Here is a 13,056-nt window from a genome sequence, read left to right as displayed (position 1 = left end):
AAAGGTTTAAACATATAACATTGTAACATTCAACTCCATTCAACAACAAAGGTTTAAACATATAACATTGTAACATTCAACTCCATTCAACAGCAAAGGTTTAAACATATAATATTGTAACATTCAACTCCGTTCAACAGCAAACATTTAAACATCAAGGCTTAGGAACAGCAGAACAGAAAGAGCTACACTATATCCATGGTGTATACTGTATTGCCAATTGCAAAAAGTGTGCCACACAAACTTTACAGTTGGGAGTGATATTCTGTTTGGCATATTGCATTTGGTTATAACATTATAACGAGCTTTTGCTTCCTCTTTTACTAAGATCATCTCCTCTGAACTCCCTTGAGAACGTTTTGAAACGTACGGACCCCCCAGTGATGTGGGCGTCAGCTGGTCCCAGGTCGGTGAGCCGCTGTGGGTGCTGCTAGCTGCTAGGCCCTGATGACCTGTGTAGTGACCACGCTGGTGGTGTTGGCACTCTGGTACTTTCTCTTACTCACCTCCCGAGCCATCTGGCACCAGAAACACTCGTAACACCAAATCACCTTACAGCAGTCCTCAAGGAACGAACCCTGAGAGAGGGATGGAGAGATTCATGCAACAATGAGTTCAACTACTGACCAAATACTGACTCAAAACAGTAGTGACAACTATGAAGAGGCTCATGCAGCCTCTCAATTCAAATCTCAGGCATGCGTACAGACATTTGCACTTGTCTGTACTATTCCACTTTTTCATTGTAAATCTTCTACTCTACCTTTATTACTCAAGCAGTTTGAATTGCCTCAGTGTATGAAATGTGTTCTATAAATAAAGCTGCCTTGCCTTGCCTTCTTAGCTTAGCCTCTAATGCACTTCAGTTACATGTTTGCATGCAGCTTTAGCTATGTTTGCATGTTTCCGACTGCAACGTGTCAAACACACGTACCTGCTGTTGCCCACATGACCTATTTCAAGCCTCCTCATTTGACTAGTATCACTGCAAAAAACACCGCTCCAGAAAGGGGCGTACAATACATCCAACTACATGACACTGACTTCAAAACCAATGGTGACATGAATATAGAGCGCAAGTTATTACCTCCAACAATAAGGTTAGGTATTCGGTGCCGTTTGTCTGTCTATTAGCAGGATTACAGTTTACGGCTTATTTTCATGAAACTTGGTGGAAGGGTGTAGCATGGGCCAAGGAAGAACCCGTGACATTTTGGAACGGATCCGATCCGACTCATGAAATTTGTATATCATAGCATACTGGATTATTGGCCTTGACGGAGGTCTGCGCTCTCCAAGTGCCCTTCTAGTAATTTATGTATGTATGTATGTATGTATGTATGTATGTATGTATGTATGTATGTATGTATGTATGTATGTATGACTGTATGTATGACTGTATGTATGTATGTATGTACTGTATGTATGTATGTACTGTATGTATGTATGTATGTATGTATGTATGTATGTATGTATGTACGGTATGTATGTATGTATGTATGTGTGTGTGTGTGTGTATGTATGTATGTATGTATGTACTGTCTCTCCTTGCTTCCCTCACCCGAGCAGTTTGCTCTCCTGTCCACTGACGAGGCTTCCACCGCTCTTCTATCCTCTCTCTCCTCCGCTCTTGATTCTCTCTGCCCACTCACCACTAAGCCTGCCCGATCCTCTCCCCCTGCTCCTTGGCTGACTGAATCTCTGCGAAATTATCGAACAGAGCTTCGGCAGCTGAGAGAAAATGGAGAAAATCACATCATCCTGAAGATCTTTCTTCCTACCATCTTATCCACTCCAACTTCACCTCTGCTGTCTCCGAAGCAAAAACCTCCTTCTTCATCTCTGAAATCCAGTCCTCTGCATCCAACCCCAGTAAACTGTTTGCCACCTTCTCCACGCTCCTCAACCCTCCCTCCCCTCCCCCTCCCTCCTCCCTCTCTGCTGATGATTTTGTAACCTTCTTTACTAAAAAGGTGGATGACATCAGCTCCTCCTTCCATCCTCCAGGCACCCTCATTAACACTCCCGACTCCAATCCTGCTTCTCGGCCCCCTGTCCCTGGATTTCCTTCCTTCTCTCCCCTCTCTCCCGATGAAGTGCTTAAACTCATCAGCTCGAACCGAGCCACTTACTGCCCCCTCGATCCTATCCCTTCCTCTCTCCTACAAACCATCTCACCTGACATATCTCCCTTCCTCACTACCTTCATAAACTCCTCTGTGTCCTCTGGTCTTGTTCCGCCTGCTCTAAAGACTGCAAGAGTCAAGCCTATGCTTAAGAAACCCTCCCTTGACCATACATTCAGAACTACAGACCTGTCTCTCTTCTCTCATTCCTTTCCAAAACCCTCAAACGAGCAGCGTCCAAACAACTTTCTCTCTATCTCTCCAAGAATGACATCCTGGACCCTCTGCAGTCCGGTTTCAAGGCTTCTCACTCCACTGAGACAGCTCTTCTTGCTGTCACAGAGGCCCTTCACACTGCTAAGGCCTCATCCCTCTCCTCTGTCCTTGTCCTCCTTGACCTGTCTGCTGCCTTCGATACAGTCAACCACCAAATCCTTCTTTCCACTCTGTCTGACCTCGGCATTTCAGGTTCTGCACTCTCCTGGTTTGCTTTCTATCTCTCGAACCGCTCATACCAGGTCTTATGGAGAGGGTCCCTCTCCAGATCCTGCCCTCTTACCACCGGTGTCCCCCAGGGCTCAGTCCTGGGCCCCTTACTTTTCCTTCTCTATATCAGATTGATAAGATATGGCTTTTCTTATCACTGCTATGCTGATGACACCCAGCTTTTCCTTTCCTTCCCCCCCTCTGACACTCAAATCGAGGCTCGCATCTCTGCATGCCTCAAAGACATTGGCGACTGGATGTCTGCCCACCACCTCAAGCTCAACCTTGGTAAGACAGAGCTACTCTTCCTCCCAGGGAAAGACTGCCCTCTCGCAGATCTCTCCATCTCCATTGACAACACCACTGTACTTCCCTCCCAAACAGCTAAGAACCTTGGGGTGATCCTTGACAACCAGCTGTCTTGCTCAGCCAACATAGCTGCGACAGCACGCTCCTGTAGGTTCTCCCTCTACAACATCCGCAAAATCCATCCCTTTCTCACAAGAGAAGCGACTCAACTCCTGGTCCAGTCACTTATCATCTCTCGCCTGGACTACTGCAACGTGCTCCTGGCCGGCCTACCTGCCACCGACATCTGACCGCTTCAGCTCATTCAGAACGCTGCAGCCCGTCTGGTATTCAACCAATCCAAATTCTCTCATGTCACTCCCCTCTTCCAGGACGTCCACTGGCTTCCCATCTCGGCTCGCATCAAATTCAAGACACTGGTACTGGCCTACAGGGCAGTACACCAGTCAGCTCCCCTGTACCTGCAATCTATGATCAGGTTCCAAACCTCTCAGCGCTCCCTTCGCTCCTCCACCAGTGCAGGTCGCCTCGCCCCTCCTTTGCTACGGGGGCTCAAAAGTCGCTCATCCCGATCTCGACTCTTTTCGTCCCTGGCACCTCAATGGTGGAACGAGCTTCCACCTTCGGTCAGGACTGCTGAATCACTGCCGATCTTTCGGAAAAGACTAAAGACTCACCTTTTCATCCTCCATCTGGGCCCTTCTTGATCTAACTTCTAAAAAAAAAAAAAAAAAAAAAAAAAACTACTAACCTAAACTAAACTTGTACCACTGTTCCTTCAGAATTTGTAGTTGTCATAGACTGTGCTCCATAGTTGATTGCTCTATTGCTGACAAAAATGTGTTATTGTAAGTCGCTTTGGATAAAAGCGTCTGCCAAATGACGTAATGTAAATGTAAACGTGATGCAAAGTCACATGACTGTTGAGCTCCATTGGTTCATAATCACACACAAGACCCACCAAACCCCCCCCCCCCCCCCCCCCCTCACTTCCTGCCCCGGAACCCATTCATTTCCTCTATAGACATTTTGAAACCCCCCCCCCCCCCTCCTTACATGAATGCCGTAGCGCTGTCTGATGGAGGAGCTGAGTATGCAGCCCATTGCACCGCAAATGCAGGAGTCCAGGACTGGCATGAGAAAACACCAGCCAAAGTCCTGGGCAGCCTTGCACTGCATGCAGGGAAAACACCAGAGGCCAAGGCAACCTGGAGGGCAGGAGACAAGAAAGAAAGAAAGAAAGGAAGAAAGAAAGAAAGAAAGAAAGAAAGAAAGAAAGAAAGAAAAGAAAAGAAAGAAAGAAAGAAAGAAAGAAAGAAAGAAAAGAAAGAAAGAAAGAAAGAAAGAAAGAAAGAAAGAAAAGAAAGAAAGAAAGAAAGAAAGAAAGAAAAGAAAGAAAGAAAGAAAAGAAAGAAAGAAAAGAAAGAAAGAAAGAAAGAAAGAACAGAAAGAAAGAAAGAAAGAAAGAAAGAAAGAAAGAAAGAAAAGAAAAAGAAAGAAAGAAAAGAAAGAAAGAAAGAAAGAAAAGAAAGAAAGAAAGAAAAGAAAGAAAGAAAGAAAGAAAGAAAGAAAGAAAAGAAAGAAAGAAAGAACAGAAAGAAAGAAAGAAAGAAAGAAAGAAAATAAAAGAAAGAAAGAAAGAAAGAAGAAAAGAAAGAAAGAAAGAAAGAAAGAAAAGAAAGAAAGAAAGAAAGAAAAGAAAGAAAGAAAGAAAAGAAAGAAAGAAAGAAAGAAAAGAAAAAAAGAAAGAAAGAAAAGAAAGAAAGAAAGAAAGAAAAGAAAGAAAGAAAGAAAGAAAGAAAAGAAAGAAAAGAAAGAAAGAAAGAAAGAAAGAAAGAAAAGAAAGAAAGAAAGAAAGAAAGAAAGAAAAGAAAGAAAGAAAGAAAGAAAGAAAGAAAAGAAAGAAAGAACAGAAAGAAAGAAAGAAAGAAAGAAAGAAAAGAAAGAAAGAAAGAAAAGAAAGAAAGAAAGAAAAGAAAGAAAGAAAGAAAGAAAGAAAGAAAAGAAAGAAAGAAAGAAAGAAAGAAAGAAAGAAAGAAAAGAAAGAAAGAAAAGAAAGAAAGAAAGAAAGAAAGAAAGGAAAGAAAGAAAGAAAGAAAGAAAGAAAGAAAGAAAAGAAAGAAAGAAAGAAAAGAAAGAAAGAAAGAAAGAAAAGAAAGAAAAGAAAGAAAGAAAGAAAGAAAGAAAGAAAGAAAAGAAAGAAAGAAAAGAAAGAAAGAAAGAAAGAAAGAAAGAAAAGAAAGAAAGAAAGAAAAGAAAGAAAGAAAGAAAAGAAAGAAAGAAAGAAAGAAAGAAAGAAAGAAAGAAAAGAAAGAAAGAAAGAAAGAAAGAAAGGAAAGAAAGAAAGAAAGAAAAGAAAGAAAGAAAGAAAGAAAGAAAGAAAAGAAAGAAAGAAAGAAAGAAAGAAAGAAAGAAAGAAAAGAAAGAAAGAAAGAAAGAAAGAAAGAAAGAAAGAAAGAAGATAGAAAGTTGATAATCAACACAGGACTGTCCAAATAAAGTGTGATGCGATGAAAGACAAAATGCTGAGCAACGACACTTGCTGATTTAACTCATTAAAGCAGCTACGAGCAACTTTTTCGATTGTTATTAAACAGTATAAATTTAGATTCAGATTCAGATTCAGATTCATTTATTTAAAGAATGGGACTTTACACATTGATGAACAGTACAGCCGTACAGTAAATATGCCAGGTTGTAGCCCAAGGGCTAGTTTCCACCTGTAGTCCCATGGCAGGTTGGTGTAATCATGAAGGCGAAAGAAAAATTAATAATACAACAAAGATTAAAAGTACAGAAAGTTAGTAAAACCAAAAATGATTAAAACACACATTAATAGTACCAAAAAAAATTAATAGTATAAAAGGTTAGTGAAACCTAAAATAAATAAAATAAATAAAACACACAGAGCATGCTGCAAAACATGGCAAATGTTAATTGTGATCACATTGTTGGTTTGATCTGAGCCATATTTTCAACTGGCCTTTGAAGGTGGCGAGACTCGGGCATTCTCTGATCGAGGGAGGTAGATTATTCCAGAGAGTGCTTCCCATGAAGGATAGGGTCCTCTGACTAAAGGAAGTTTTTCTAAAGGGGACCTCACAGACCTTGTTCGTAATGGCCCGGGTGACACGGGTCGAATTGGCGGTCGCACGATATTTGATAAAGTCAGCAAGAGGAGGCGGCGCCAGTCCATGTAGAACTTTGTATATTAGACAGGCAGAGGTGAAATTTCTAAAGTTCTCAAAACTTAGCATGCCATATTTACGTATGATATGGCAGTGGTGATGAGAAAAGGGTTTTTTATCTAGTATTTTCAGGGCTTTTTTATAGAGTAGTTCGGCTGGTTTGAGGATGGTTACTCCTGTCAGCGACCAGCTAGTTATACAATAGTTCAGATGCGAAAGGATCATTGAGTGTAAAAATAAAAACGCAGCGTCTGTGGACAGACAGCTCCTTATTTGTCTGAAATTATACAGGTGGAATTTAATTTTTTTGGAGATCATTTTAATGTGATTGCTGAACGTTAAATTGGAGTCCAGCATCACGCCTAAGTATTTAAACTCGTTAACTACTGATAATTCCTCTGACCCCAGGAAAACATTGGAGCACGAAGGTGCAATGTTTTTTTTAGAAAAGAACATACAAACGGTTTTTTTTGCATTCAGCACGAGACAAGATTTAGTTAGCCATGCCTGAATATGAGAGAGAGCTGAAGATAGGACACGTGCCGCCTCCACTGGGTTTTTAGCCCTTGTGAAAATAACTGTGTCGTCAGCATAAAGCTGGACATCTACATTAAAACAGTAATCTGGAAGATCATTAATGTACAGGGAAAAGAAAATTGGGCCCAAAATTTACCCTTGGGGGACCCCTACTGGACAGCTCAGGTAAGGGGAGCTGACACCGCCAACCACAGTGCACTGCTCCCGGTGAGACAGATATGATTCAACCCACTTATTGGCCTCAGCAGAAAAATTGAAGCTGGACAATTTAGAGAGGAGCACACTGTGGTTGACGGTGTCGAATGCCCTCTTAAGATCGAGGAACACAGCTCCCACACAACCATCCCTGTCCAAGGAGCCTTTTATTTTCTCCAAGAGCAGGACCAAAGCAGAGTCAGTTGAGTGGTGTGGACGAAAACCAAACTGCATGGGGTGCAAGGGGGTCTGGCTCGTCTCAAGAAATTCTATAAGTTGTTTAGCGACCCATTTTTCAATGATTTTAGAGATTATCGGTAAAATACTGATGGGTCTGAAGTTGTTCATGTCAGATTTATCACCAGCTTTGTAGATTGGGGTAACTGAGGCCAGTTTCCATGCCTTTGGGACGGTTGAGTACTTAATGGATAAATTAACTAGATGCATAATAGGTGGCGCTAATGTCTCTTTATTTAATTTCAAGAAGCTGGTGTTAAGACCATAAACATCTTTAGCCTTAGAGCTGTTCAAAGCACTAATTATGTCAATGACCTCAGGTACAGAGATTTCCTGGATGGTAAAAATTGGTACTCCATTGACTGTAAGGTTATTCACCATATTTACAGAGCATGTGGATACGCCAAACTGTTTCGAGATGTCATCAATAGATTTTATGAAGAAGGTGTTGAGTTTTTCAGCCAAGGTGACAGGGTTGCTCACCAGCCGGTTGTCGACATTTAATTCCATAGCTTTAGTGTCCTGTTTCATTTGTTTACCTGTCAATTTGCTAATATTTTGCCAGATCTTTTTGCTATTCCCCCTTGCACTTTCCATAACAGTAACAAAAAAGTTGGCTTTAGCCTTCCTTAATTCAGCAATCACCTTATTTCTAGCTGAAACAAACAATTGTCGGTCAGTGCCTAGCCCAGTTGTAATTGACTTTTTAAGCAATAGGTCCCTGACTTTCATCAGTTTCAAACACGACGAGTTGAGCCAGGGGAGGGAGGTTGAGTTCCTCCTCCTATGGCTCCCTCCATTGATTTAATATCAATGCATCACATCTTACCTCTAATAGTCGACGATACCAACGCAGAGTAGTCTCGCTTGAACCCCGAGTGAATCGGCCAGTGTTAGTGTGTCTGTAGCCAGGGCAGATCAGGAATTGAAATGAAACGGTTTGCAGCAGCCACTTCGGCCATAACCACAAAATAACTTCCAAAAAACCTGTTAGAATATAACGAGAGATGTTCCCGCGAGTATGCGTGGCGTTCACATTGTTTATGTTATGTTGCTAGGCAGCGCAAACGGCGTAAAAAGGCAGCTGCGTTTCACTTCCTGGTTTCACTTCCGCGTTTCACTTCCGGGTTACCCGGTCCGGTCGCTCTAGAGAGCCCCCTGTTGGCGCGAGTTTAGACAGACTATAGACTTAATAATCACCTAAGGGAGCAATCTCAGATACACACGGCTTTGGTCTCGTCGACTATTAGAGGTAAGATGTGATGCATTGATATTAAATTTATACTGTTTAATAACAATCGAAAAAGTTGCTCGTAGCTGCTTTAAAGCAGCTACGAGCAACTTTTTCGATTGTTATTAAACAGTATAAATTTAATTTCAATGCATCACATCTTACCTCTAATAGTAGCCGAGACCAACGCAGAGTAGTCTCGCTTGAAGCCCGAGTGAATCGGCCAGTGTTAGTCTCTCTGTGGCCAGGGAAGATCAGGAAGTGAAATGAAACGGTTTGCAGCAGCCACTTCGGCCATAACCACAAAATAACTTCCAAAAACCTGTTAGAATATAACGAGAGATGTTTGCGAGAGTATGCGTGGCGTTCACATTGTTTATGCTATGTTGCTAGGCAGCGCGAACGGGTGAAGGCAGGCAGCTGCGTTTCACTTCCGGGTTTCACTTCCGGGTTTAGCCGGTCCGGCGGTAAGGACAGAGAGAGAGAGAGCCCCCTGTTGACGCGAGTTTAGACAGACACAGACTTAATAATCATCTAAGGGAGCAATCTCCGATTCACACGGCTTTGGTCTCAGCTACTATTATAGGTAAGATGTGATGCATCAATATTGTAATTACACTGTTTAATAACAATCGAAAAGTTGCTCGTAGCTGCTTTAACTCCTTTGTGCAATGTCATTTTGTTTTATGCTATTTTATTGCTTTTATCTTATGTGTTACCTTGTGTTTTGTCTGTGTTGTGTTTATGTTTATGTTATGTCTTTTACATATTAGCATTCCTTGTCCCTTTCTGTCTGTTTTAAGTGAACTTGCCAAACTTGAACTTGAACATGAACTTACAGGTGCCCATATCGCTGAAGCAGTCACACAGACCAGTGCTCCATTCCCCGTTATTGACGGTATTGATGGTATTGACGTTGGTCACTGTGGTGACCACCTGGGGCTGCTGGACTATCATCGGGACCGGCTGGACTATTATCTGTGGTTGCTGGACTATCATCGGGACCGGCTGGACTATCATCTGTGGTTGCTGGAATATCATCTGTGGTTGCTGGACTAACATCTGTGGTTGCTGGACGATCATCTGTTGCGGTTGCTGCTGGACTGTCACCTGGACAGCCATGTCTGCACAGGGGGAGGTCACAGAGGAAGTGAGGTGAGGAACACACGGAGAAAGAGAAGGAACTGTTTGAGAAACAGGAAGTGCTGGATGACATTATTAAGGCTGATGGAAGGTTACAGCCTAAAGCATCATCATTAGAAAATAAAATCAGAACAGTCAGAATAAATCAAAATGGTATTTCCCTATTCATTTCCCTACGTTCCCTTCCAGTGACATTCAGATCCCCTGTCCATTCCAATTGACTGATGTTTTTGAAGAAATCCTGAATAAAAGCTATGCATCATATAATATTTGACATGTAGTAATATAACATCTCATGTTTACTGTTTAAACACAAATGATGTACTTTATTAACAATCTCACGACTATAATAAGGTGGAGGTGTTCTGCACACAATTGCTCTGCAGTTAGTTAGCTTAACGCTAACGAACGTTACTGTAAGTTAGCATTAAGTTAAGCTTTAAGTTAGCTACGGAAATGGAGCAAAATTAACATGTTAGCCTGGGAGAATAATGTTAGGGGGTCTCCGACCCCAGACCCTAACCTCTCCCACCCCCCACGCCTAAACCTAATCTCTCCCACCCCCACATCTAACCCTAACCCAGACCATATAACTCTAAAACCTCCCACCCCTGTAATACCACCCCTGTAATACGTGGACAAAAAGTAACATTTTGTCATCGAACTCGCTAGGCGGCACTGAATACCTAGATTGGTATTACTGTGGTTGGTAAATCTGTAGCTAGATGAGTTGCTGGCTAGACTCTCCTGCTCTGCAGATAGGGACTATTGGCCAAATGGGAAATTCTTGAATTGTTGTCAACCTTTCAATCTGACTGGATACAGCTGGATCTTGGCTATAGCCTAATACCTTATTGTGTTGAAAATCCTTTGTGCATAATGTTACCATATCATAGAAACATTTTGTCATATTTTTTAATTCTTAAGATAGAAACAACTGATTAATCCCAAGAGGCTGTTAGATAATGGTTTTCGTTAGGTAGGCTAATGGATGAGAAATCAGCCAAACATTGAAATCAGCCAATCATTCAGGTTAACTATGAGACTAATTTGATCTTACCTTTTTCCTCTTCTGTAAAGATGGGAGAGAGAGGGGGGGAAACAATGCTCCAGATAATAAGCTGCTTATAATGTCACGTCTTCACTTTCTCGTTGAATGCAGATTGAAAGTGTTGAGGATGGATGAAGCCCATGCACGCACATACAGTTAAACCACACACACGCCACACAGACACAGACACACACACACACACACACACACACACACACACACACACACACACACACACACACACACACACACACACACACACACACACACACACACACACAAGCATGCACATCACAACAGTCACCATGGGCGGAGTTTGACTGTGTTCTATGGTTAAGCATTACTTAACCATAGTTAAGTAATGCTTATTCATCAGTGTTGAATAAGTATTACTTAACCATAGTTAAGGCTGCCTGGCTAAAGGCACTTTGCACAATGGTGGAATTGGTTTGGTTTTTTGTAGAGTTTTAAGTGTCTGTTTATCCACCTTACTTCTAGATGCCATGATGCCTTATGGGTGCTTCTTCCGGTGTAATATAATAAATGCATTAAATTATTATTATATTTCGCCCCAAGTCTCTGTGTGTATATATATAATAGTATATATAATAGTATAATAGTATATATAACAACAAAGCTACAAAGTGACTGACATACAGTTATCCTCTCAAACTCCACTAAGAAATTTGGAAAACCCTCGTGGCTGGAGCCGTGTGCTTTGCAGTCTGAAGTTCAGTGGTTCAAATCCACCACTGGGTTTTAGCAATCTCTGTCCCAGGCCATGTAACTATATATGAACTACAGTTAAATAGACTCACTCCACTTTACAGGTCCGGTACCATGTTACTATGAACTACAGTTGAATAGACTCACTCCACTTTACAGGTCCTGTACCATGTAACTACATATCAACTACAGTTGAACAGACTCACTCCACTTTACAGGTCCGGTACCCTGTAACTACATATGAACTACAGTTGAACAGACTCACTCCACTTTACAGGTCCAGTACCATGTAACTACATATGAACTACAGTTGAACAGACTCACTCCACTTTACAGGTCCAGTACCATGTACTGTAACTACATATGAACTACAGTTGAACAGACTCACTCCACTTTACAGGTCTGGTACAGTAGCATGTAACTATGAACTACAGTTGAACAGACTCACTCCATTTTACAGTTCCGTTACAATGTAACTACATATAAAGTACAATGGAACAGACTCACTCCATTTTACAGGTCTAGTAGCATGTAACTACATATGAACTACAGTTGAACAGACTCACTCCATTTTACAGGTTTGTTACAATGTAACTACATATGAACGTCATTTATAACTATTGGTAATTACTGTGTAATTACATTTTGTGTCCATGTGTAATTACAAATAGTTCATATGTAACTAGGGTACCTGTAAAATAAAGGGTTAGGGATGCATTGTGTACACATTGAACACAAGTGTAAATGCAATGTGTCCTCTCAATCTGGATACAGCAACTTTATGCGGATTGAGAGTACACCCATTTCTGCCATCAGATTGCAATCAGATTGCAATCTGATCAAACGCATGTTAACGCCAGGTGTAAATGGCCTCTAAGACTTTACTGTACCATCACAAGTTTAGATTGGTAGAGGAAAGTATAGATTTAACAAATTAAGTCACTTTCTGATTTGTCTATATGCAGTACACCTCCACTTAGTTATCTGGATAATGGTCGCAATTAAAAACCAGGTGTAAATGGGGCGAAAGAGTTCTGAATACAATGTGAGCCAGACTACCTCCAGATGTGGTCAGGAAGATCTGATCACATTCTGATCACGATGTGTGTGTGTGTGTGTGTGTGTGTGTGTGTGTGTGTGTGTGTGTGTGTGCGTGTGCGTGTGTGTGTGCGCGTGTGTGTGCGTGTGCGCGCGCACGCGCACGCGTGTGTGTGTGTGTGTGTATGTGTGTTTCTGTGTGTGTGTGTCTGTGTGTGTGTGTGTGTGTGTTACCATGAGTAACGCCTCCAGCTCACAGAGGTAGACCTCCTCACACTCCAGCATGCCTCTCAGGACCAGCAGCCTCCTCTCCAACATTTCCTCTGAGCTGCGGATTGTCTGAAGCAAACACATTCAGTATTAACGTCCCCAACCCTCATTTATTCAACTCTAACTGACACCAAAGGCTGATATCTTATTGCCGTTGGTGTTTCAGTTGGATGAAACATCACAATTATTTTAATTATCGATTAATCTGTTGATTATTTTCTCAACTACGGTAATTGTTTAGTGGTTAAAATTTACTTTCTGTCCGTTTACTGTCATACTGTCAATTTTCTTTTTTAAGAAGCTGAAACGAGATACATTTTGTATTTTTTTCTTAACAATTACTCTGAATGATTAATCAATTTTAAAAATAGATGGCGATTCATTTTCTGTCGATTGACTAATTGATTAATCGACTATTCATTGCAGTTCTAATGGAAAATGCGTCTCCTATCAAACCCATAAGGAAATCTAGAAAGTCTACGGCGAGAGACCGAGACGTTTGGTGAACTGACAGGAGTG

The 13,056-nt window shown here is 41.5% G+C and overlaps 1 protein-coding gene across 3 annotated transcripts; it reads right to left on the bottom strand.

Moving 5' to 3' along the window:
- Nucleotides 1-12,606, bottom strand: LOC310779312 (placenta-specific gene 8 protein-like). Of its 3 annotated transcripts, XM_083639846.1 has the most exons (5): nucleotides 12,502-12,606; nucleotides 10,513-10,596; nucleotides 9,149-9,433; nucleotides 3,978-4,129; nucleotides 1-578 (listed from the first exon to the last, which is right to left on the bottom strand). In XM_083639846.1, the coding sequence occupies exons 3-5, from the start codon at nucleotides 9,429-9,431 to the stop codon at nucleotides 438-440; spliced, it is 576 nt and encodes a 191-aa protein (XP_083495972.1). In that variant the 5' UTR covers nucleotides 9,432-9,433; nucleotides 10,513-10,596; nucleotides 12,502-12,606; the 3' UTR covers nucleotides 1-437. The 3 variants fall into 3 exon arrangements, with proteins under 3 accessions (XP_083495972.1, XP_083495973.1, XP_083495971.1); XM_083639847.1 differs by lacking the exon at nucleotides 10,513-10,596 and having other exon boundaries at nucleotides 12,502-12,576; XM_083639845.1 differs by lacking the exon at nucleotides 12,502-12,606 and having other exon boundaries at nucleotides 10,513-10,615.
- Nucleotides 12,607-13,056: the final 450 nt, after the last annotated feature.

This window comes from Poromitra crassiceps (genome assembly GCF_964638095.1).
Source record: "Poromitra crassiceps genome assembly, chromosome: 7".
In the NCBI taxonomy this organism is placed as follows: Eukaryota; Metazoa; Chordata; class Actinopteri; order Beryciformes; family Melamphaidae; genus Poromitra; species Poromitra crassiceps.
The sequence above is the reverse complement of the archived record's forward strand: the minus strand, read 5'-3'. Positions and strand labels throughout refer to the sequence as shown.